Raw genomic sequence first — 26,081 nt, 5'->3', positions numbered from 1 at the left:
TGGCAGGGAGAGCGTAGTTGAGTAAGGACTTTGCCAGACCTGTGGAAAAGCACAGGATGCAGACTTCCTTGAACAGTGATCCTCACGAGAAGCTGAGGCTCGTGTCTAGGTGGTTTGGCGCTGATCGCATTCTTCCTTAGCAGTTCAATCAATACAGCCTGTATTGTGTTGGATGGAGGACAAGGTACAAACAGAGCAGCTGGATTTAAAAATTGTCTATAAGTGAGTATGCACTGAGGTTTCAACCTTTTTTGGATTTACCAAAATCATATGAAGGTGTAAAAAGTCTAAGTCTTTGCACAGCAGGGTTACAGCCAAACACTTTAATTCCTGCTATGCCAGAAACACCCAGTTCACTGGTGCTGTATGAAATATAATAAAATTCTCTTGATTTGATATTGTAGCTCCTGATTAATCCACTTAAGCGTGAAATAGTCAATCTGCCCTTAACTCCTAGCTGCATCATTTGCAGATCATGTAACTAGCAACTTAATCATCACCCATGCTTGTAGATGTATGATTGTGAGAGATCTTGAGATATTTCAAAGGCAAGTATTATTCAAAACTCATTTATAAATAGAAATACAATGGCTATATTTTTGCTTTATTCAGCATATCTTTGGCTGCCAAAGGAACATACTAAACTAGCTGCCCAATTCAGTCATCTGTAGGAACAGAGCTGAATGTGTTGTGTAAAAAAATAGCCTGGTTTTAAACAGGGATATGCCTTCCTCATCTAAGATTGACTGTCTCTCTGCTCACTTAAAAGGGTCCTTAAAATTCTTAAGTGTTTTTTAAATCATATAAACCTCATAATCACACTTTAAACTGAATCTTTTCTCCTGATGGTGGTATTACAAAAATAGCATTTAGAACAAAAAAAATTCTTTGTGGTCATACAGTATGGCTCTTTTTGGTATATCAGAAATGTCTTTCATCTCTCTGATGTTAAGTGTTAGTTTGGTCCACTCTTCCCATCAAATTTAGTAAATCCAAATCTCTCTTCCAACAGCAGATATCAAGCAAGGTGTAAGAACTGGAATTCTGAGCCTACCAAGGGGGGGGGGGGGGGGGGGGGCGAGTCCAAAAAAAAAAAGGAAAAAAAAGGAAAAACTCAAAGTACCCTCAGACATCTGTATCATGTATTTCTCAACACTTCTAAACACTAAACTCTGAGAGGTAATTCCTGATCCACAGGAGCAAGCTGGAACAACAGATACAGAACACACTGCCACGGCAAAACATGGAATCAAGCAAATAAGAGCAACTCTGATGGAAGTAGCAAAACACACAGATGAGGTTAGTAATAACAACCCAGGGGGGGCGGTGGCAGCAGATGACGACAGGCTAGGATTGGGGCTTTTTTAGTATTTATGGCTTTGCCATTTGTTTTTCACTTGCATTGGAGAACATGGGTTTTTACATGTTTCTGGTTTTCATCAAGTTCAATGTGAAGAACATGCTACAGGACAACCTATCTGAAAAACACCATACTCTGATGTGATAAAGTAAGAGTTGCTCCATTTAGTTTCAGTTATCCAAATTGGTGGTGTTCTTGTTAAACGAGTGATTTTGCTAACGGCAAGGACATTAAGATAAGGATTTTTCTGAAGATGATGTAGATGTGGACTTACTCACTTGAACTATTATTTTGTCCAGAAATCTTCTCCCTTTCCATGCATTCATTCAGCATTCAACTGCTTTAACTAAAATACAATTTAACCTGCATCAGATGTAAAATTCTAGTTGCATTTAATTGGTGGAGAAAAGTTCTTCACCTTGTTGAAGAGACATTGTTGACAATGTATCCAAGCTGTTTACCCTGTAGTGTGAAACAGCCCAGATACACGTTCAAGTTAAGGATGTGTAAATACTGTGAAGCGTAAGTATTATGTCTCAGTTCAAGAGCCAAATAGCACACTAGGAACTAAATTTAAAAAGGTATGACTTTATGGAAAGATATTTTGCAGGCTTAAATAACTTCTATATAACACATGATCTTATACGTAATATGAAACGTATGATGAGACAGAAGATATTTACACAGTAGTTCTTCAACTGCAGGATAGTTGTAAAATGCGCTTTTGTTGAGGGAAGCTGTGTTTGAAAGATGAACTATGAGGAAGTATGAGTAACGGTTTTTTGTCTCAGCGTGTAGTAAAGCGACGGTCTGCGACTGTGGTCAGGTCTATGGGGATACCAGTAAGTTTTAACGACGTAGGTTACTCTGAACCTCAGGCAGCACGGCTCAGAGGCAGGCCAAGCACGGGACTGCCGCGGCCCCGGGGCTGAGGGAAGGAGGGAGGCGACGCGCGGCCCAGGCAGGGGCCCCGCCCAGGGCGGGGGGGCGCTGCCACCCGCCCGCCCGCCCGCCGACCTTTTGGCCGGCCCCCAGGCCGCCCCGCCGCAGGGGGGTCTTACCGGCGGCTGATACGATGGCGGCGGCTGGCGGCGGCGGCCGGCGGCTCCTCCTCCGCCGCCCCCCCGCGCTGTAAGGCGCCCCCCGCGAGCACAACCCCAATTATAGCTGCGCGCGGGGCTCGCGCGCCGCCGGACCAATCAGGCGGAGGGCCTCCCGCCCTCCCCTCGCTGCCAGAGCTGTCTCGTGACTGGGGGCGCGGCCCCCCCCCCCCCCGCCCGCAGCGCGTGACGCCGGCCGCCGCGCGGCGATAGGGCCGCCGGGCGGCGCGGCGGGGGCGCGGCCGTTCGGGGCCGGCAGCCGGCGAGCAGCGGGGCCCGGGATGGCGCGGAGCGGCCGGGCGCTCGGCAGGGCCCTGGTCGGCGGGCTGGGTGCTGCCGCCCCGCCGCCGCGCGCGGCCGCCCTCAGGTACGGTCGCGGGGGTCGCAGCCAGGGCCCCGGCGGGTGGCTGTGCCGGGCCGGGGCCCCGCCGCCGCACCGCCCCTCCCCTCCCGGCTCCCCTCATGCCGCCGGGCGGCCCCGGGGCCGGGGTGGGGTGGGGTGGGGGCGGGCCGCCCGGGGCTGGTGTCTTTGGGGAAGGGGAGAGGGAAGGGCCGCCCGGGTCCCCTCTGGCTCCGCGTCCTGCGGGGGTGGCCGAGGTGCCCTCAGCTCCCGTAGCTGTCGGCCCCTGTCAGCGGCCGGGATCGACGGAACAAACGATTTTCAGATTATCTACTTGCCTCTTGTCTGCTTAAGCCAGTTGCGTAATGTTGAACAATCCATAAAAGAAGTGAAAAGCTGAGTATGTTTTCCACTTCAGATAATGCAGCAAGTTCCTTATCCCCTGATCACATGTAAGGCTGGGTGGAACTACTTGGGAAACAGAACACACTTTGGGAGAGGAGTTCATCTTGTAACTGGTAGAACAAGCAGATGAGAGCGAGAGTGCAATTTGAAAATCTTGGGAGAGAAAAAAGGTTCACCTGTTACTCCTGTTACGGCAACATTGCTGTGTTTCTTCGATACATTCAAAGTCTTACTGTCATCCTCAAAACCAGTGAAAAAGTAGAATAGTTTATGATGTCAATTTTCAAGCAGTCATTTGACATAATTGTTACTGTGCAGTAGTATAATGGCATCTTATTTGGACCACATTTCTTACTCTATATCCTTCAGGTTTTAATCTTTAGGATAAGTTTGCAATATTAAATTAATTAAATCCTTGTAAGAAAAATTGCTATTTTTAGAAGTAATTTATTAGGGTCTTGATGGCAATATCAGTTGCTGGAAGGGTGTTGAGTATAAGGAAACTCATTAAGTAACTATTTGCAACCTAAGTTAGAAGATGTTTCTAGTGTAAGCTGCAAGAATCTTGGCAGCTGGTTTTAAGCAAGTGCGAGCTGCATCCAAACCGGTGCCGTATTATTTGTAGCCTTGAAGCTGCTGGGTATGCTTTCACGCCTTGCGGTTGTCAGTGGTGTACATTCTGTACCTGTTGTCAGCTGGGCAGACCCCTCCTTACTGTGCTGGACTCAGGTCCAAGGGCGCAGGTGGTAGATGAGTTCCTCGTGCTTATTCAGACTGAGATGCTAATGAGGACAGTTGTTGGCAGCGCTCATTTTTGGCGATGTGAACAGCTGTGGACAAAGAATTGGAATGAGATCAACTCGCAGACTGTAAAATGGCCATCAGATATCATTAACTTTATGGAAGTAACAGTTGGGATAACAGTAACTACAATTGCCCAGGCATGCTGTTATCACTAATTTCAGTCTTTATAGTCAGGAGTTCAAGATCCCTTTTTTTCAAAAATTTGTTAATCTTTGGGCTTAGAAAATTTTGTACCTCTTTAATCACTGAATATAGATCACTTGCATATGTATACCGTACACCAGTAAATGCTTCTTTCTCAGGACATGGGAGTCAGGTGATTCTGTGCTCAGTGCCCAAATGTTTGGAGCGAAAGCAGCGAGTGGCAGGAGTTGAATGATGCCAGTAAGAGCAGCGTGAGTGGATATGGTTGTGTTACTGTCTGTGGGTAAATACAGAGGTCGTACATGTGTCTGAATTCTGCTATGGACTTGGCTTTTCTTCTGTGGCCTTGATCAGGTTCACAAAAACATGTTTGACAGTCCACTGAAATCCATGCTTTTGTGATTTCTTGGAGGGGCGTGCTTTCCTGAGCTGGGACCGAGCCCAGCACATTCTTGTAGCATCTGTTTTTCTTCAGATAAAATTTGGAGAGAGACGAAGTCTCACCATGTTTGTTAGCATTATAACCTCTCTTAGCTTTGCCTTCCTTGCACGGCAGTATAATTGTGAAAAGGACATTGTCTTACAGCAGCTAAAGGACTATTTGTAGAGATTGTTTTTCAGCCTTGTAGCTGAAACAAGTCTAGATAAAACTGTATGAAACAATCTACTGGCATAGCATTACAGTAAAAAAACCCCACAGATTGAGAGAAGAAACCTGGAAACTAGTTCGGACTGTGTACTATATGTAGCCCGGGATAGAGAAAGTAATTTAAATTAGCTCTCCAGAAGGAGGCAAGGTCCAAACGTTTGAACATTTTCTATGAATCTGGTTGAGGCAGCTACAAATGTTCCTGGCACCCTTCCAGCCTTTCTGCCAAAGCAATGCTTTTCCTTAACAGTCTTGTCCAGTCTGTGTGCAAAAAAACCCCAAACTGTGTCCACATCCTTTGAGATATAGTTGCAAACATTTGCAGTTTGTTGTCTGAAGACTTTCAAAGTCAACCTATTCTTTCTTAATTTTGACACTATACTTCTGTCCCATCTTGATTCCTTTCCAACTGCAGTGATTACAATCTGTGTTGTCAGTCATCTTGCTTCATACCACAGTTACTGTTTTTTTTTTTTTTACGTCTGTACAGATTGTTTCTAATCAGATGATGATGATTATGTTCCTCTAAACTCAATTTATTATTTGCCTGTCTCCTAATACAGTGACCACATAAGCTAGGGTGGTCAGTCCTGAGTTATTACTCTGTTTCTTTAGAACTCAAAAGTGAGTTGATTTTTAAAGAACATGTTAATAATAGTTTTAATTGTTGAAAATTGGTAACTAATTTGCTAGACTTATTTGGTGGTTAGTAAAAAATACATCTATCTGTTCATTGTGTCTAAAAAAAGATACCTGAACAACCAAAGAAGGCTAATGCTAAGTGGGAAGGGTAGTTCCATTTTTTGACTATGTGAATCCAGAAGTACAGTCCTGATTGCTTAATTAGAGAAAGGACAGTAAAAGAGCTAGGTTGCTCTTCCTGACAGCAAATAGTACCAAAAATCAGAGCTTCTGAGGTGGAATTTTGTGTCTTAATTGACTTGATGTAGGCAAAATCGGTAATTTAGCAGAACAGACCTATTAATCATAATGAATATATGTTAGATTTTAGTGTAGATGTTCACAGAGAACACTGTGGTTCAATCTTAGAATTACTACCATTTTTAAAGGGAATTTGTTAAGATTTATTAATGAAAAACACTGTGTCCAAGGTTTTGCATGATTTTTTTCTGAAATAAATTTTGAAAGCTGGGTAAGCAATGCACTTTTTGAAAGGACTTTCAAAATTAAACTGTCCTTTTGAGTGAAGGATGGCAGCAGAGGGATTAATAGCAGAGTTCAGCTTTGTATCTCCAAGTGGAACCTTCCCTTCCTTGATTTTGCTATTGAGAGAGCCTGTTCTGCAAATTAAGTGCATATGAGGCTTGTACATTAACTCAGAGTGCTGTGAAGTCAACATTTAATGGGGTCTTTGTATTTTACTCTGCCAGTTACTTTTCTTGTGACTGGGGGCTATTTTTATTTTCTGCTAAAGGGAAAAAAAAAAAATCCCCCTTGTGTGTTTTAACAGTTTGTATACTGTTATGAGCCTTTGTTTTTCCATCTGAATCTGATATTTTCTGGAACGTTATACAACAGATTGTTTGTCTCACCTGAATGTGTTGTTATTTTGCTGATATGAAACACATCTAAAAGCATTTTCGCTGTTGCAGGCACTTGGCTTCTTGTGGTATTCTGATGACCAGAATTTCTCCTTCGCAAGTACCTGTAATGAACCATACCTTTTCAAGAACCTTCTTCAACATTGCTGCACCACTAGTAAATAAAAGAAAAGAATATTCTGAAAGAAGAATTATAGGGTTTGTATAGACCTCTGGAAAGAGACTTTATATGCTTATTGATTTTGTTTGCTGTGATTAATCTGAAATAGTAGAAGTTCAGAGACTGAGCGTCCCTGAAGACACATGCCCCTGTGACTCTGCCCAATTAGAGACTAGGAAGTAGTTTTGACTTTCAGAATTTGTAGAGATCAAGCTCAAGCTGAGTATTAAAAATGTATGAAGCCAAAACTCTTGCCCCATAGAAAGAAGTAGCAGAAATAATCCTTTTATTCCATGACAGAACAAAACAAAAAAACCTGAAAGGGAAGAATACACTAGTAATTTCATCTGGTGAAATGGGAATAAACCAACAGGTGTGAAAACTGTCTGTTTGTTCCCTTCTGTCCCAAATGGGTGCTTATGTTTGCACTTACATTATGTTGTAGTTCTCACTTCTTGAGATTTTCTTCTGCCTTTAAAAGAAGGAAAACAAGTAGTGCTGTGATGAAGAAATTCAGGCATGTAGAAAAAGATTTTGAAATGCAGTTTGCCTGTAAGCTAGTGGGAAAATTCCAGTTAATTTGATGAGACTGGGATCTGCCCCCAGACTCTGATCCACAATAATCTGAACTATTGGCTTGTTAGCATAAGTTTTTTGACTGTTCTTAAGAATCAGTTATGTGATAGTTCTTGAACTGTAACAGATTTTGCATAGTCACTTAAAAAGAGCCTTTGTCCAACAGTACTCACTGTGGAGCACTGTTGAACATATGCTTCATTTTAAAAACAGATGGAATTAAGCATGTGCTTTAATTCTTTTCTGAGTCAGAAATAAAAATTAAGAACCATCGCTATGCAATACTTTGCCATGTTACCACAAATCAATTAAAATGTTGCCATCATATTATTTCATACGATTTCAATATCCTGCTTGAGCAGGGAGGTTGAACAAGACGACCTCCAGAGGTCCCTTCCAACCTCAGCCATTCTGTGATGCTGTGAGGTTTTTCCATTGCATGTATTTTTTAATTAAGCTTTTTTATTTAGGATAAAATAAAGCAGTGTTCCTCTATTTAAACTTTATCAAATATAGTACTTTAGTTTTGATACACCTTTTCTGGGTAGCCTTGATAAGTGGATTGTTTATGTGGAATATCCAAGATCTACCTAAATGAAGACACAACCATGCTGGAAAAACTCTTTTTTTTTTTCCACTAGAAATGTATGTATATTTACCCAATATTGCAGAAAGTAGCAGGCACCGGCTTCACTATTTACTAACTTTACTGCTGGATGTTGTGTGGTGTTTGCATCTTTATGCAAAGACTTTTACCAGTTCATTACTTTTTTTTTTTTTCTCTTTTTAATTTCCCAAAACAGTGATAGTATTTTCAAGTGACTGTATGTTCACCTTCCAAACTGCCGTTTATACCATCTTTTGAAACTTTTTAATACTGAATTTGAAATACCTTGTAACTAATGTATGTGTTTCTGTTTCCAGGTATTCTATGCAGGAAATGTATGAAGTTGTTGCCGTTGTGGAGAATTACAAACTATTTGTTCCTTGGTGTAAAAAGTCAGATGTATTATCGAAGCGCTCTGGATACTGCAAAGCACAGCTAGAAATAGGATTCCCTCCCGTAGTAGAGAGGTATACATCAGTTGTTACCCTAGTGAGACCGCATTTAGTTAAGGTAACTTTTTTTTTTTTTAGCTGTAACTTTCCATAACTTTTGTTTGCTAAAATTCAAATAATTCATTGGTGTATCAAAACAAAATTGATGCTGGAAGTGCTTTGTGTGGCTCAAAACTTCTCTTGCTTTTGTTTAAAAACTTAGGTTAACTGGAAAGAATTTGAATGTGCTTTTAAAACATAAGCTGCCAAATGAGCTGGGGAAGGAATTGACATTTAATTTCATTTTGCTGGAGGAACTAGCTGCTGTTAATTAAGATATACCATTTTTGTTTGTTTTTGTTAAAACTTTGTCCAAGCCTCTTTAAATGCAAAATTAATACTACCTTAGAAGTTACAATTGACAACTGTAGCTTCTAATGCCTTAGCAAAATTGATATCTGTCATTACTTTTCTTCTGGGAATTTTACCTACCTAATATGAGAAGTCTTAAGAATAACTTGTTATTCAGTGTACTGATGAGAAGATAGAAGAGTGGCTTCAAAGCCCATTTGTTCAGAAGAAAAGCAGTTGTATTTCTCCTGCTTTCAGCTTTTCACGAGCAATTTTCGAGAATGTCAAGGGAGAAATATTAAATGATGTCTGGATCTTCTGAGTAGTTTGCCTTATATGTTCAAATCTGTTCTGGTTAAGAAGAGCTCAGAACAGATTCCTTAGAGCAAAACTGCCTCTCCCTTCATGTGGCAGATCTTGACTATTTTTTGGAGTAACTAGTGGAATTACAACAGTTGATTGCTGGTTCAGGATAATTGTTTGGATATCATATTTCACTACTCTTCTCTAGGCTTCCTCTTAAAAGACACTGCTCAAAACAGAAACTAGGTTTAAGTCCCACGGACACATGAATTGGAAAGTGAATATGCAAAGTACCTTTATTCAAGGTAATTGCCCATTCTGGAAAAAAAAAAAAAAAAAAAAGTATCTTTCTCTCTTTCTTAGTAAAATTGAACAGCTCCAGTGGAAAATCTGCATTTTACATGCTGACTGCTTTCTCCTTCCCTGACAAGACTGGCTTTTTCCTTTCACTTAGCTATCAGATTGGCTTACCAACATTCTTTCCCTCTAATTCACTCAGAAGAGAATTCCTTGTCTCAGAAAAGACCATGAAAATGGTGAGGAGAACTGTTTCTTTAGATTTCCTCTTCCTAGACTTATTAGCACTTTCTCTGCTTTCTATTTTTCCTAGAAGTTTACATTTTGTTCATGTAACTGTAGGAACATTTCTAGAGAAGTGACTGTGTGCTTGAACTATTTCACCGTCCTCAGAAATAACTGAGCAAAGGCAGCTTGCATGGTGGTCCAGCATAACGGGCTACTGGTGGCAACAAAATGTGCACGGATTTGCTGTTTAAGGCAGCACTGCTTGAGCAATGGAAAGATCAGACTGGTAGTAGCAGCTCTTGCCGCAGAGGAAAGCACAGAGTGAGTTTGCTACTTATAAGGTTGGGAGCAAGGGGGACACTGGCAATTTTCCCATGTTTCCTGCCCTTCTGGCAGCAGCAGGAAAAGCAAGCTCAGCTCTTGGCAACTAACCTTCCGTCTACTCCTCCCCTTTCTGTAGAGGTAGTAAGGTACTGCACCTTATTCCTGAGCAGAAAAATGTAGGTATTTTTGTGCTGCTAATTAGTCTTTGAGATGGCTTGCCTTACCATGGCTTTCAAACTACAAACACTATCTATTCATCATGACTAGTCTTGTTGGAGCAGAGCTGCTTGTGGTAAAAGTAAGAACTTGTTAAAAAAAGAGAAAAAAAAAAAAAAAATTATCTCCATAAATACCAAGCCAATTGAGATGTTATATTTGGATGATTTTGAAGTGTATGTCTTTCAATCTTTTTCTGTTATAAATACAGGCACAAAAAATTAGCTGTATGTATTTGCTTTAGCTAAAAGCAAAATGAGTGAAGATAAGGACCCTATTGTCAGGAAAACTGTGAAGCCAGCTACTGGAAATACTTTGTTTTAAAGCAGGATTGTACGCAACACTCCTGAAACATTAGTTAACAGTTAAATATGGCTTGCCAGTAACTAAAAGCCAAAGTATAAGCTGATTATGAACTTGAGTGTATAGTTTTACTGACTTCATGGTAGCTCTTGATCGCAATAGTGTCTTGTGACAGAAGATGTTTGGAGTTTGCTTCAGTCAGGTTTGTTTTGATGCTAAACATTTCTATAGCCAAAGACTACAGGTCTGTATATCAGTGTATAAATTATTCTGTACATAGAATCACAGAATGGTTTGGGTTGGAAGGGACCTTAAAGATCACCTAGTCCCAACCCCCTGCCATGGGCAGGGACACCTTCCCCCAGCCCAGGTTGCTCCAAGCCCCATCCAACCTGGCCTTTCATTACATTACATGCAATGGAAAAAAAAAAAAAAAAACAAAACAACAAACAAATGCAGTAAATATCCATATCCTTTGCCTAAAGCAGTGTTGCTCAAAATTCTGGTATATAGAATTAGCCTTATTTCGGTGTTCTATGCATCATGCTAGAGATCTGTTTTATGACTCTCAACACAAGAATTTTTCCTCTCTGTTAAAAGGAATTGAATTATTTTGCCATAAAGGACACTGTGCAGATGGGATCTCATGCTGGCTGCACTCTGATTTTAACTCTGCCCTGACCTTCACCGTCTAACAAAATGTAAAGGCAAACTTCAGTAATACCAATTTGTCACACGTATAAAAGCCCAATTGTAGCTTGACTTTCTGAACTTTATTTTAGGCATCCTGCACAGATGGAAAACTATTTAATCACTTGGAAACAGTTTGGCGTTTCAGCCCAGGTATCCCTGGCTATCCAAGGACATGTACACTGGATTTTTCAGTAAGTATTATAATTAAGACTACATCACGCTGGGAACAGGGCACAGAAACAGTATATACAACTGTGCTTGTTTTATTTTTTTTTTTTAACACCTGACACTAATTTTTAACACACATACGCATGGAAAACAAGTTAGTTTTAGCCACTACAATCCAAAAAAATTTTTGCAAACTTTACAACATGGAAACAATTACAGTGTCCTTTAGAGACATCAGTCTTCTGTGAGGTGTCTGCATATCATGAAACAGTCTAGGGACTGGTATCTCTCACCATACAACTCTAAACATGCTGAAGTTTTCAGGCAAATACAGATGGAGAAATACTACACATACCTTGCTGTTTCCTTTAATTACTCTACAAGTGTTCTCTCTAAGTGTTCTTGGTACCAGTAAGTATTTCCCCATCTATCCTGTTTGGTCAATTTAATTTCCTGGCTTCCAATTTTATTCTTTCATGTATTTGAAGTCTTACTCCCTCCTTCTATAATACAGATACAATAGATTTTTTGCTGTCTTTCTACAATATGATGGGATATCACAGCAGCTCAAAGCTATCGCTCTTTAAATCCAGTACCTGATTTAGCCTGCCACTCCTAGACAAGTTGTCTTCCACTCAAGCTATTGCTTTTCCATTTTGTCTATTTAGTCTGCCATCACATCTTTTTCTTATGTTTTATAGTGTTAAGAGTAGGTGTTGCATTGAGCATCTATCTAAGCTGGGGTTCAGAACAGGCTACAAAGTACACAGAAGTGTGTTGATCCTGCTGCCATCTACTGGGATACTCTGCTTTAAAACTTATCTGTAAATAGGAAAAAGAGCCTTTGGAGTATTTGTAAACTAGCACACAAATCTCGTTGGGTTAATAACTTTCACCTAATTGCTGTATTGCACTTCACACAGTTCAACAGTAAAAATGAATCTGTAGACATTCAAAAAAATACATTTCTCATCTGTATGTTATGTGCTCATGGTATTTCAATTTCTCCAGGCAATTAAGTGCCAGTTCCTGCTACTAATCAATACATAAGTTAGCTTCTAACCCAAGCCATAAATCAGTTGAGAAAATCTGAATTAAGCAAGCGTTCAAACTCTATAGTCTAAATACTGAGAGTCTGTGAGGAAAACTGCACCACTACCACACCAGCCCCTTGCCAAAGCCACCTTTTGACATTTCAAGTCAAGAAATTCAGTTAAAGGGAGTCAAGGCTGGACTTAAAATGGCTATTTTCACTTTCTTAGGGAAACACTATTGACACTTCTTACTGCTTACCCCCTTTTGAGGTAGCAGAAGCAAACGCAGTCTTTAAGCACTGTAACCCTTGCTAGTTACTGACCTGCTTGCCTCTGGGTCTGCGCTGATAGGGATGAGAAGCATTTCACAACAAACTTCTCAAAACATACTGTGCAATTACAGATATTACAGAGAAAACTTTGATTTCAAGAATGGTTGTTTGCTTTGGAAAATGTAAATTGAGTTTTGGGTTATGCTGGTTCCCACAAGCTGTTGTATCCTGTTTTTCCAGCCTGATTCCAGGAGACCTATACATACAGCAAGGAACTTTTCTAGTTTGGTTTCATCTCTTAAATTATTTGGTGTATCGATTGAAGCACAACACCATTTGTGCCATCTGCAAACTTTGTAAAGGTGTACTGTATCTCAAGTTCTTACCTAGTTACTGAACATGCCGCCAGACTCCTTATCCCTGCTCTGCAGAACTCTGCATGCTCTAAATGACAACTCTCAGACTTCCACAAGGCCCATTAATTCTACTGATGCTTGAGGTCAGGCAAATGTAAATGAAGCTACACTCTGGTTACAGTCCAGGTAGTTTAATTACTTCTGTGCTACTGTTTCACAGTTAACAGGCATTACTCATAAGCAATTTGAGAGAAGCTGTGTTTGCTCCCTTTGGCAGTTAATCTGTGGCTTTCTCAGGAATGGCAAAAACACTTAAATCTCAATCCCAAAGACGTGTTACAGCAGGACTGATGATAAAATTACAGAATTGCAGTAAAATTGCAGGGGAGCAACCCGTTTCTTTTCTGTAATCATTTTGGGAAACAGTGCGTTCCCAAACAACGCGATTCCGTAGCCTATGGGGAATGTTATTTAACTAGACTGAAGGCCAGCACAGCACAAAAACATAACTGAAGGCTATTTGATGTAAAAGTGACCTTTTCTTTTGAGGGTGGAGAGAGAAAGCAAGCGAACTCTCTGCACCCCTGCCATAACTGTTAACTGCTGCAGTTAATGCCTTTCACATGCCTTTTGGGTTTGCTGCAGCTTACCTGTAAACCTGCTGCCTTGCCATGCAGGCTGGTCTTCAGCCGACTTTTGTCTCCCAAGTAAGTTCTGTGTGCAAAGTAACTCAGTTACTGTTTGTCAGTAGCTTTTCATTATCCCAGATCTTTTACTCATGTTTTGTGATGCAGCACTTATTAAGTAAAATACAGTTAGTTTAGATAAATGCAAATTATTACTTCAGAGAACTAAACAAAATGTTTCTTCTCATTTAAAAGCCCCGGGAGACAGTCCTCTGACTTACTTGCAGACTAGCTGGAGGTTCTTTAATCAAGTTGTCTATTTATAACAGCATTTTACCACGATAGTAGATACAGGAAAAACAATTCTTCTCTATTGTCTTAAACAGGTTTCTTTTGAATTTCGTTCACTTCTACACTCAAAACTTGCTACGCTGTTTTTTGATGAAGTGGTAAAGCAGATGGTAGCTGCTTTTGAAAGAAGAGCATCAAAACTCCATGGCCCAGAAACAAGCATACCTCGGGAGCTAATGCTTCATGAAGTTCATCACACCTAAAAGGGAAAATTGTAACAACCTCCATTATAAACTGGTTTGTACACTTTATTTGTACAAGAGGTGCCATGCTCCTCCTTTGGGGCATCTATTTCATAGCTGAGCTTTGTGTGTGATTTATACTGTACAGAACACACCTGTTCAGCCAGATGTACATAGAACCTTCAAGCTGCAATCAAGTGCAACTTAAAGTGTTATCAGTAACAGACAGTTGACAGCTACTGTAACACGAGATGTCTCAGGCTGCTGCCGTTTCTTAACTTGCCAGATGGTTTGTGTAGTCACAGTCTAAGTTCTACCCTATCCAAGCTTAGGGTTTTTTTCAGCATTGTAACATATTAACTCAAGTTTAAGTTATTAATAGTGTGAATGTAACTTAACAGCATCAATTCAGCCACCTGCGGCCAAGGGAAGGGAGGACATTCTGCCTTTGCTGAGTATGAACAGTTCCTCAAGCATCGAGTAGCAGGTGCCTTTAATCCAAGCGAATGACAAGGGTCCGTCAGGAGTCACCAGCTGCTGTTGAATTCTGACTGGCAACTGCAATAGAAAAAAGAACACAGCCTGAACGCTTGCATTTGCAGCTGTTAAAGGCGGGGGTTACACCTGATGTAAGCAGCCGTACGATTTGAGTGCAGCAGTTTCGGCTACAGCCGCTGGTTGGCGGCTGCCCGGGTGCTGGCCCGGTGCCGGCGGTGCCTTGGGCGCGCTTCTGCTGCCCCCCACCGCGGGGAGGCTGGGGTGGGTGGGTGCAGCTCAGAGAATGCAGACGGGTCCTCGTTCCACCACAGCTTTAAGCCAAGCGTTACCTCTTTGAGAACTAGGGCGCGGGTGCACAACCTTCCGTACCACAGCACTGCCCTTCCAGGAGGGAGGGCACAAATTCTTCTGCTTTCCACAGACGTGCACGCCTGACGCTAGCTGCCATTCAAAAACACACAATGGAGAGCTAAACTTTAGCTCTTTGGGTTTTTTTCCCAGTACTGTACTACTGTTTACTTACTCCATTACAACACTGCCAGCTGCCTTAATTTTCAGTAGTTCTATGCTGGACATTCTAGTCTCTAAAAAAGCGTAAGTGAAGAGGTTTGAAGAGATTTTCACTCCCATCTATAAGCTGCCTTGCATTACCAGATTTCCTCACTGAAATTAGGTGAAGCTTCAGATCAGGTGTTGAAGCTGAGCCTTTCTCCAAAGTGCCTGCAATCCACCTGGTTCCTACAGAAGTGTGCATTAAATAGTATAGAAAGGTGTAGTTCTAGGCAATGCCTACCCTGGAGCAGTTTCAGACCATTCAGATGCTTTTCCAGAAAGAGCAATTGGACTTTCACAGATCCTGTCTGTAAAAGATAGAAAGGTGGGGAAAGTGGCAGCTGGATCAAGAGGTCAGTTTTAAATCCGTTTCTTATGTTGAGACAATCAGAGAAACATACACAAGTTTGGGAACAGAGTTGTTTTGAAGTTTGGAAAGCAGAGTTGAACAGCATGCAGGAAAGACTACACAATTAACTAGGTCAGGTCAAAGAACAAAGTAGGTGGCAAATGACGCTGTCCTTTTGAAGGGTAAAGCATCTTGTACAAAATAATTCAAGCTCAATCCTTGAGCCCACTACCAGCAAGCCAGAAGCCAAGACTGGAAGGCTCAGTGCACACCCGGGCAAGGGGGGTATTTAAACCCCCACCCCCCCTTTCTCAGCACAAGGGGGGGCGCCTGTGCCAGAGCCAGCGGGCACCCTCCCTCCCAGCACACTGCAAGGTGCACCTGAACCCAGCAGTACAGACAGGGCAAAATAAAGTCAGTGCACAGGCCTTAGTTTCATAGCATTGTTTAATATTTCAGAGAACTGAACACTCAGTTCAGCTTAGATAGTTCTTGGAAAATTTCAAGTCACTTGTATTTTTGAGAAACATTCTAGACAAAGGAATGTTTCCTGGAGGGCAAGGCCCTGTCTTTTCCAAGCTTAAGTGTCAGATTTCTAGCAAGTCTCAGAAGCAGCAGCAAGCTGTCAAGGTTCTCCCAGGGCTAGGGCTATGTGTGCAGATGAAGAAGGTGATACATTTCATCACTTTTGAGCAGTTTGTTTTATTACATAAAGGTCACAGAACTGTATATTTGCCTACTTTGTACACAATTGTTTAGTTTCACGCACAGTGGCTTCCAAGTTCTTCCTAGTACTGGCAAGCACCAATAAATTCTGTAACAGAATATCAAGTGCCTTAAGTTTAAATCAGAACCTTGGTAGATGGATCTTGCACCCAGTTATCAGGAATGTACAAATGTCTTTATTCAAAAAATACAAAATAAATTATCTGTAGGCATGGACAATGACTGTAAACAATTACACGTGTGTTAAATGAAATCCAGTAACTGATGGTTACAGTGATTCTTTTAAACACCAGCCTCACTTCAGTCACTATCCACCCTCCTGCACCGACATGTGAAGTTTTTGAAGTCAGAACTGTCAGCCTTAAACAGCACAGCTCATGATACATCCCCACCCCTGGGCCTAGAACATGCCACCTCCCATTCCTCCACCCATGCCGCCCATTCCTCCCATTGCCATCTCCTTTTCTTCCTTAGGAATTTCAGTCACCACTGCTTCTGCTGTTGACAAGAGAGATGCAACCCCTGCAGCGTCCATCAGAGCAGTTCTCACAACCTAAAAATAGGAAAGAAATAACTGAATACCTGCTGGCTATCACATGCGGTGAGATGAAGGAGAGCTGAGAATTAAAACTATTTCAGCTTACCTTCGTTGGGTCTATGATTCCTTTTTCTACCATGTTTACAAAGTCCCCAAGCATTGCATCATAGCCAACTTCAGAAGGACTCTGCAGGATTTTTTCAACTATTAGTGATCCTTCAACGCCTGCATTCTTTGCAATAGTCATTGCTGGGATTTTCAATGTTCTCCTTATTATTTCAATGCCTGCAAGAAAAAGGATGTTTAGAATTACATACTACATACACTGCTCCCTCCTACTGCCAAGGCATGCACTCACGTGCTGGAGGTCAATACAAAAAGAGAACCCTCTGAGCAAGAACTTAAGCTATTTTGATCAGTTCCAGGGAAAAGATCTCTGCTGCTTGACATCTGTCAACAAATGAAATCCCTGCAGGGTAGTCACACCCATTTCGGTTTTACTTCTGCAAAAGGTAGTAAGGAGCGTTATTACTGTAACATGGCACAAAGGCTTTTTCCATTTGATTTGCCATACAATCTCTTAAGCATTCTTAGATTTTTCTGTCTGTCTGCAATGGCTGCAACAGTCAACTCCTCCTGGAAGGGTTTGCAGTTCTTTGCAGGGGCTCCCACTGCTTTGTTGATACTGGTTGCTTCACATTCAAGTCAGGGATGCAGTGGAAGCTCCTTCCCACTATAAAGCAGAGACCGCTATGCCAAGGAGGTGCTAAAGATCAAGTAACTCAACTCGCTGAAAGCAATCTGTATTCCATCTTATAAAGCCTCGGGACAGAAGACAGTCTATTCTTAACACTTCCACGTGCACGTTCAGGTAATTTACTTACCAATTTTCTGATCTTCATTGGCTGGAGCTAAGGCATCTAGTGCTGGAATGCAGCGGAGCAGCGCACAGCCACCGCCCGGAACGATGCCCTCCTCTACGGCCGCGCGGGTCGCGTTCAGGGCGTCAGTAACTCTGTCCTTCTTCTCGTTCACTTCCACATCACTTGTGCCACCAACCTGCAAGCAGCAAGCCACGCGTCAAGGTCCACACAAGGAGCCCTGGCAGGAGAGTGCTGCTGGCTGCGGAACTGCCGCCACAACATTAAACAGCCTGCCCGAGCCATTAACTGAGAAGAGCCAGAAAGCAAACCCGGGCTCGCCCATCCTGGCAGTGCTCTTTCGTACCTCAGCACTCAAGAAGCCTAAACACACAGTTTTAATTCACTGTGTCATTAAGTTCTTAATACCAAAGTGTAGCACTGCACGAAGCCAAATTCCTTATCCAAATCAACTGCTAAGGTTACGAGGCAGCCACCCAGCAGAAACTCAGACCGGCAATAAAGGACTGATATTGCCCCTTTCTGAAGAAGTTAAACTTCTCACCTTCAATACTGCTACTCCATCAGAGAGTTTGGCCAATCGCTCATTCAGTTTCTCTTTTTCATAATCACTTGTGGTAGCTTCTAGCTCTTCAATAATTTCTTGAATACGTTTTTCAATTTGAGCCTTTTCGCCCTTCCCCTTCAGAAGCATGGTGTCATCTTTTGTCACAATGACCTCTCCAACTTTACCAAAGTCGTGAGGCTGAATATCTTCCACATTCAGGGTTAAACCCTCTTCTCCAAACACCTGAAACAAATTACACGAAAAGTCAGAATTCACAGCTCCTCTATATGTGAATTTTTTATTTATAGATGCACACACAGCAGGCCAGCAGTGCAAAATAATCACACTACTGCAGCCAAGTTCAACAAAACTCTTCCCTTCTCCACACAGAGCCCGGGCACGCAGGCACGTCACAAACTGGCCCTGACAGCACAGGGGCTGCCAACTCCTCGGTCCTGACTGACTAGTGTAACTCACCGACTCACAGCACCCCAACCCAGGGTTGTGTTACAGACTCCCCCCGTTCTGAGGAGTTACAAATGCTGGCGCTGAACTGGTTTAGAATAGTTTGCTGGTTTGTTACTCTGTGCTCTGGTTAGCTTAAACATCAAGTTTATTTCAATAGCCACCTTTGGATTGCAGCATTTTGCTAGGATTTTGAAGCATTTATTGAAAAAAAAGCAGCACAAAGGGACACTAATCAGCACATCAACTATTTGAGAAGTTGAGTACAAAAAATTATCCAGTTGATTTCAAATGTGTAAAAGATTTATATTTGCTATACTCAAGTCTGGGCAATTGTGAGACAATCACTTTTATAAGGTGGCAAGAAAGCTTTGCAGTTTCTAAGGAGATTTCCTTGAAGTTCCTCCTTCCCCTTTAACAACCTAAATGCTGCAAGGAAACTGTGTGTAACTTGAGTCAGTTACTCATGGTCAGGACTGTCTCACAGAGCAGTTATCAATATCAATGTTTGAAAGGAAAAAAAAAAAAGAAAGTCTTAAACATTACTGTTACATTTTTGAAAGAAGAGAATGCAGCAAATACAAGCGATGGACGTAAAAATATATATTCTCTTCCTCCTTAAATACCATTAGCATTACTTAGAGCAAAAAGCCAGATAAAACACCATTACTTACAGCACCACCAGTAGCAATTGCCATATCCTTAAGCTGGTTTTTCCTGTTGTCACCAAAACCCGGTGCTTTTACAGCAACAACCTGAAGACCCACCTTCAGTCTGAAGAGAAAAATGCAGAGAGAAACAATCCACATGTGTCCAGAGAATAAGTCCAATTACTAAAACTAATTCAGTACAGCTCTAACGATCAAGCGAACAAAGGGACCTTGATGAACTGAGCTGGTTTTGCTCAGAAAGGTAGGTGGGAAACACCTGAAATTCTGTCCCAGCTGACACACGGTATGGCTACGCACAGAAGCTGCAGTTTCTTTGGTACCAGGAAGAGAACAAACAGCACTACATAGTAGCAAATTCAAATACATGCTTCAGCATGTATTTCTTTAAACTGATGAAAACACAGAAACAACAAAAAGCAGGATTTGTCTAGAAGTATGGATTTTGAGCCTCACCTGTTCAAGACTAGAGTGCTGAGGGCTTCTCCATCAACATCTTCAGCAATAATGACCAAAGGTTTGCGGTGAGCATTGGCAATTTCAAGAGCTGGGACTATGGACTGTACACTAGAGATTTTCTTTTCACTGATTAAAAGGTAAGCGTCCTGGAATTCACATTTCTGCCCTGCAAAACCAACATGAATTAACTGAACAGTCCAATTATAAAAATGTCTCATTCTCCTAAACTTAAGGAGCTACTTTGGAAAAACTGTTGCATTTTTCAACAGCACTACAGAAAAGAGACACAAATTGTTTTCTCCAAGACTCCACTTTTATTTTAATTCAACATTGTTCCGAAGTGTTGCAAGGACAGCTTGATGTTAGCATGGACGCTGCCCACACTTAGCAGAGAAGACAAAAAAGCCCTGAAGACCCCAAGCTTTTACCAAAAATTCAAAGTTTCTGATGGGGAAGGACCCCCCAAGTCCTATTTGCTGTGGTTCACAGTGTAACAGACTGTGAAGTCTTCATAGCAGGTACCATTACTTCTAACTTACAAAAGCCACTACGGTATTTGGCAGGTGTTATTGTTAACTCACCTTTGGTTGTATTAATAAAATATGGAGAGATGTAGCCTCTGTCAAATTTCATACCCTCAATGATTTCCAATTCATCATTCAGAGTTTTTCCATCCTGTTTAGGGGCAAGAAAGTCTACATTAAAGATCCTTTATTTACTCCCAAAAGCATAAGTACAGTTTTAGCATGCTATGCACAACAGAATGAAAGACTGCACCACAGGACAGTTTTATGTGCCTCCCTTCAAAATAAACAGATTCTGAAAGGGAACAGCGATCAAACCCTGATCTAGAGCAGCTGGGGAGAGAGGAATGATGGTGGGGTACCTTTCATGAGCAGCAGCAGCCACATCAGACGCCACAAAAGCCAGCCCTAACTGGAGAAGAGACAGTCACTTTGCATTTAGTCTGTATGTTGGCCACGTTCTTACCTTGACAGTGATCACACCCTTTCGTCCAACTTTTTTCATTGCATCAGAGATTATATTGCCAATTTCCTGATCCCCATTTGCTGATATCGTGGCAACCTGAAACCGCAAACCATTTAACCTCATTTTGCAATACAAGTGATTTGTTTCCTCACTATAAAGAAAGTCAGAAGAACCGTTTCCAATTCTCACGTTTCCTGACAAGACGGGGCGGGCTGACTGTAGCACACCCACGCCAGGACCCAAGAACTCCGCTGCCCCGAAAGGGCTAATGGCTCTTGGGCAACTCAGCCACTGGCCCAGCTCCCATGCACCAGGCACACACGGGCCACCCGAACCTGCGGCCGTGGGGAGCAATAGGCCCTGCAGGCCGACATACCCGGTGCCTGGGAGCCAGCTGGGGGGCACCCACTGCAGCCTGAAGCTCCCATAGCAGATCCGCCACCCCTCCCATCCACAAACACATCTTCACTCTCATCAATGCTTCCCAGGTACACAAATTTATGTTTTAAGACAATATTTTGGAATGAAACTTGTAGATGAGAAAAATTACCTACTTCTGAACCAATTTCTAGCAGTGTAATCAAAGGCAGAATACTGGGAATTGTAAGTAACTCAAGAAATGACAGTATTACCATGAAGATCATTCAATGAAACACACCCTGAATCTTGGTACATCAAGAAAAATATTCAGGTGTCATATATGCACAACTCCATTAAACATTAATTCACAAAAATTCTTCTGAATACCTAAGTAAACTTGATGTTTCTTATTTTTTTTTTTTACCTGTGCAATTTCTTCTGGAGTTGTAACAGGTTTAGACAGCTTCTTCAGCTCAGCTGTGATAGCATCAACTGCAAGCATCACCCCTAAAAACAAACGGAATATTTGTGAATGAACAAAACAGGGTATACAGCACAGGAGGAGAAAAAAAAAAATCATTATCAGGTTAAGTTTCAAACAAAAGTCCACATTGCAAAAATGCATCCAGTTTGCACATTCAAAAACAAATGACTGGCAGTTCTAGTTCCATATCGTCGTGTATAACACTTTATACCTAGTGACTTTTTTTTTGGAATTGGTGTGACATACTTTCCATCAGGATTGAAATTTATTCCAAATTAATTTACATGGCACCAGTAATTTTATATACTTATCAGAAATAAATTAACTGCAAAAATGGCTTTAAATTGAGTTGGCCTATGACAAATTAAACAAGCTAACTGAACATAAAATAGTAACATGAATAGAAAAATTAAGAATTGTGCAGAGTAAGTAACATAACAGAAACAAGTGGGTTCTCTATCCGTCGCTCTTCACATAAAGCTTTATGCAGCTCTTCAAAGAGAAGGCAACTTATTCAGAAAGCCAGCCAAATTTGGGATATGAAAAGTAAAGGCAGTGCTTAAACATGGAAAACAAGGGAAAAAAAGAAATTTACCCCTCCTGATTTCTACTGGATTTGCTCCTTTGCTGATCTTCTCAAAGCCCTCCTTGGCAATAGCACGTGCAAGTACCGTTGCAGTAGTGGTACCATCTCCTGCTTCTTCATTTGTATTGTTGGCAACATCTTGAACTAGCCTGGCTCCAATATTTTTGTATTTGTCTTTTAAGTCAATTGCCTTTGCCACCGTCACACCGTCTTTTGTCACTTTGGGACTTCCCCAGTTTTGTTCAATAATAACTGTTCTTCCCTGGGGTGACAAAGAACAAGTATTAAATCAAAGCCACATAGTGCACAGCATGTTGTGCTATGAGGTCAACTGGAGATGAAGATCATTTTGAAGAGCCACAGCTGAACAGAAACATCACCTTGCACAGAGCTTTCAGCCGGGACTTTTTTCAAGCACACACATTGCCATGGTACTGCAAAACTGGGAAAACGGCTCAAAGGTTTTATACTTTCACAGAATGAGTCTTCATTCCCCAGCTATAAAGCTTAATACCACAGACTCTGAAGTCTGCAACTAAAATAAGACTGGCCTTACTGCAAAAAATAATGGAAGGAATTCCCTCTATGCTGATATTTTCCCCTAAAATTAAAATACAGTAACATAATGAACTAAATTTGCAAAATTCCCGTCAAATGTGGTTGAAAAACAGTAATATAAAGCTCAATTCATTGCACGTTCTGGGAGGGGGAAGACTTGAAAACCTTATCAGTGATAAGCAAAGAGAGCTGAGAACACCTAACAAATTTGTGTTAACATATGGCAAGAATTTCTCAAACACTGCAAGTTACCAAGCCTTTTTTCTCCTAGCATGCACTTGCAGTCAACTAAAAAGCTGCACTATCCTATGCAACATACACACACCCTGTTAATGTGACACATTACGGCCCGCAGAGGGCAGATGCCCTGGCACAAGAGGGATGCTTGCTCCCAGATGAACTCAGAAGCTGGAATAGCTGCCCCAAGCAGTCTTGTTCCAGTTCGAGCTGGAGGCAGCAGAAACGCAAGGAGCCACCGCCTCTTCCCTGAAGCCCTTCAGCGACGCTGGAGCTGCGGCAAGAGGGGAAGGGAGAGCAATGGCCAGCGCCGGGATCACGTGCCGGGCGGGCTGGCTACGGGCACACGCTACCGCCACGCTCCTCCCCTGCGGAGCCCCTCACCTCTGCCTCAATGATTTCACGAGCTTTGGATTCCTGCCACGCACAAGGCTACGCTGCTGCTGAAGTGCGGCTGGCCCCAGAAGCTCCAAAAGAAATGCTAAGCCTCAGTTACTAATGTTGAATTTGTGAAAGAGCTAATTCTAACGCTGTGCTATAAAATAATTATGCCAAAATAATGCCTAACCTGGCTTCTTGGTGCTCCTTTACTTGACCTGCACTTCTCCTGAATCTAGAAGTTCAAGAGTAAGAAAATTCTCTCTGGAGGATCCTGCTACTGATTTAGTTCTTCAAATAGTCTCTCCTCATTTTGCTTAATTTTAGTCCATATTTTGACACGGTCTTACTCCAAATGTTTGTTTGGTAGCTCTGAGGACAACAGCACAATGAAATCTACTTATATCCAATCACATTAAAGAACTTACACCTAACAAACAGTTTTTGTATGTGTTTCTGAAAAAGGGACCACCACCTGTAAATGCACGTGCATACTGAATAGTCCTGCATATCAAGAAACCAAGAACTCACACAAACTAGTCCTGACAAAGTAATCAATAAATTAGCAGAAATATCAAAAGGTTGTGTGAGACTGCAAACCATGTATCTTGAAATACAGAACAGTACAAAGGGGAAGTTTCCTCACCAGAGCGATATCTCTTTAAAATGCCAGAAGCAGAATCGGGCATTACAGTACAATCCCTAAATTTCTACAAGTACATGGAGAACAGCAGATAAAGTGAGAACGCTGGAACAAAAACCCCACAAGGTTACAGTAAGTTGCATCAGGAACTGCCCTTTAACCAGCACATTAGAACTATGCTTAGGCATTCACAGAGTAGCCTGATCCAAAAAAACAAGAGTTAAATTAACTGACTAGACTTAAACTTTGTTCCTTTATGGAAAACAGCCACATCTTGCTGACATCACTGTTCCTTAACCTTCATCTGCTCAGCTTGCAACATTTTTGCCTTTGAATAAAGCTAACAGAACCCCAAAAATGTGCAAGACACACACAAATTAATTTTCCAGAGACCAACCAGCCTTGAGAACTACCATGCGTATGCTGTTTTTGCATAGAGCAGATATTCCTATGAGCCCAAAGAAAATCAGCATCTTTTCCTTAAAAAAGAATCTCATTTCAAGCCTTACTGCACGTTGCATGACTATGCAGAATACAGTAGCTAGTTTTCCAAAAGGCCTAGAACTTACAGGGAATCGGACACTATATTCTGTCCTATAAGCAACATAAACGAATGCCACTGCCACAGAAGTTCACTTAAGCTGATAACATTTACCAGCCAACTAAAAACTCAGTATTACACTTCCAATATTACCTTCTAATATTAATAAGATGAATGAAAAGTGATACAAAAACTGTGATTTGCTACAAAAAAAGAATGTTACGCTAATTAAGCCACTTCATGATATAGCTAAATTACCTACTGCATTGTTAGAGGCTAGCAGCTAAGGCACGGTAACGCATTATGCACATCCCCATAACCTTCAAACTGTTTAGACAGATAGCATGCTCCTTTCACATTGATCCAATTCTTTTTACTTTGTTACTATGAAAAGCACACACTTTATCGTCATGCTTCAGGTGACAAAAATGGGAACGTGGCTGCCTGGAACAGTCTGCCTGCCTGCCCCCTCACACCTTTGGGTCACAGACAGCAAGCATGCAGCTCTACAGAGGGAAAACCAGCAACTGCTTTCTGCAATGGTGCCTTCCACCAAGTCGAAGTGTTAACATAAAATAAATGCAAAATCTTCCATTACCTTTGGCCCCATAGTGACAGCTACAGCATCTGCTAGCAGATCTACTCCTTGAAGCATAAGAGCTCTAGCATCTGCTCCAAACTTCACATCTTTTGCATATGCTCGTGTTAGATGGGGGGCGAGTGCTCTGGACACTGGCCTTATCTGGCGGAGTACTGTAGATAAACGGAGCATGTCTACAAAATTAAAACAAATCCACAGGAAAATGTAAGCATTGTCGTTTTGCACAGTTGGCTCTAGAATAAGAGAGGGAAAAAGGACTTAAAAAGTAAAGCAAGTGACCGTGAACTTTTAGCTTTTTGAGTGGTTGAAATGGACACGCACAAGCAACTCCTTTACCAGTACGAAGGCTGGGGAGCACGGAGCCTGAAAGCGAGACCCGCAGCCCCAGCAGCTCCCACCGGGCAGCCCCGAGCTCCCGCGGGGCCTCTCCCGGCACTCGGGCGGGAGGCCGCGAGGGCCCGGCGGGGCACCAGCGCCCCCCCGCCTCCAGCAGCGGGGGGCGGCCGGAGGAGACTGCGGCTGCGGCCCCGCGGCGGGAACAGCCTCCGGGCCCCCCCCCGCGGGTCTCGCTGCCGGGCCCCGCGTCCCCGTCCCTCGGGACACGGGCAGCAAGGTCACGGGCTGCCCGCCCGCGCTGCACCGCCGGCCTCCGCCATCACCCCCCCACACCCCACCCACGGGGGTGCGGGGGCCGTCGTCCCGCCGCGACCCCCCCGCACCTCCCTCCTCCCCTCACCGCGGCCCCCCAAAGCGCGCAGGCGGCCGTTAGATCCACGCGCTCGGGGCAGGCCGGGCCCCTCGCCGCGCGGTCACTCCTCCTCCCTCAGCGGGAAGGGGCCGCCCCCCCGCCTCTCCCCGGGCCGGGCTGTGCCGGGCCGGGCCGGGCCTCACCGGCGGGCAACGTGGGGGGAACAGCAGGCACCTCCGCCGTCCGGACACGCAGCTGAGCGGGAAGATCTGCGGGCGGGAGCGGGGGGCGCTCGGCACTGCCCGCCTCGGCCCCGCCCCCGACCCATGTGGGGCTCCGCACCGCCCCGCCCGGGAACCAGCATAGCCGCCGCGGCCCCGCCCCCAGCGGACGGCTCTCCCGCAGGGCTGGGGCGACCGCCGCGCTTCCACGCATGCGCTGCGAGCTCCAGCATGAACCACTCAGGTTCCGGGGCCCACCAATTCCAGAA

The 26,081-nt window shown here is 42.9% G+C and overlaps 2 protein-coding genes across 2 annotated transcripts; one reads left to right on the top strand and one right to left on the bottom strand.

Moving 5' to 3' along the window:
• Positions 1–2,697: 2,697 nt before the first annotated feature.
• Positions 2,698–16,183, top strand: COQ10B (coenzyme Q10B). The gene is made up of 5 exons (XM_033010792.2): positions 2,698–2,827; positions 6,416–6,562; positions 8,025–8,217; positions 10,943–11,044; positions 13,696–16,183. The coding sequence occupies exons 1-5, from the start codon at positions 2,742–2,744 to the stop codon at positions 13,861–13,863; spliced, it is 696 nt and encodes a 231-aa protein (XP_032866683.2). The 5' UTR covers positions 2,698–2,741; the 3' UTR covers positions 13,864–16,183.
• Positions 15,924–25,935, bottom strand: HSPD1 (heat shock protein family D (Hsp60) member 1). Its single transcript, XM_033010791.2, has 12 exons — positions 25,795–25,935; positions 24,901–25,076; positions 21,955–22,207; positions 21,300–21,382; positions 20,516–20,611; positions 20,107–20,200; positions 19,523–19,691; positions 19,073–19,172; positions 17,931–18,176; positions 17,390–17,564; positions 16,612–16,790; positions 15,924–16,520 (listed from the first exon to the last, which is right to left on the bottom strand). Exons 2-12 carry the CDS (start codon positions 25,072–25,074, stop codon positions 16,368–16,370), a joined length of 1,722 nt encoding a protein of 573 aa, XP_032866682.2. The 5' UTR covers positions 25,075–25,076; positions 25,795–25,935; the 3' UTR covers positions 15,924–16,367.
• Between the last annotated feature and the right edge of the window lie 146 nt (positions 25,936–26,081).

This window comes from Tyto alba, unplaced genomic scaffold (genome assembly GCF_018691265.1).
Source record: "Tyto alba isolate M040663 unplaced genomic scaffold, T.alba_DEE_v4.0 Super-Scaffold_7, whole genome shotgun sequence".
In the NCBI taxonomy this organism is placed as follows: domain Eukaryota; kingdom Metazoa; phylum Chordata; class Aves; order Strigiformes; family Tytonidae; genus Tyto; species Tyto alba.
Note: the sequence above shows the minus strand (reverse complement) of the source record. Positions and strands in the feature narration are given on the sequence as shown.

Bases quoted from the DNA above. Each gene is read 5' to 3' on its own strand.
- COQ10B (XM_033010792.2), top strand. From the start codon at position 2,742: ATGGCGCGGAGCGGCCGGGCGCTCGGCAGGGCCCTGGTCGGCGGGCTG. The intron at 6,563-8,024 runs GTTTGTATAGAC...TTCTGTTTCCAG, and splicing joins TCTGAAAGAAGAATTATAGG to GTATTCTATGCAGGAAATGT. The intron at 11,045-13,695 runs GTAAGTATTATA...TGTCTTAAACAG, and splicing joins CATGTACACTGGATTTTTCA to GTTTCTTTTGAATTTCGTTC.
- HSPD1 (XM_033010791.2), bottom strand. From the start codon at position 25,074: ATGCTCCGTTTATCTACAGTACTCCGCCAGATAAGGCCAGTGTCCAGA. The intron at 19,173-19,522 runs GTGAGGCTCAAA...TTTTCTCTTCAG, and splicing joins AGCACTCTAGTCTTGAACAG to ACTGAAGGTGGGTCTTCAGG. The intron at 17,565-17,930 runs GTGAGAAGTTTA...TGCTGCTTGCAG, and splicing joins ATGGAGTAGCAGTATTGAAG to GTTGGTGGCACAAGTGATGT.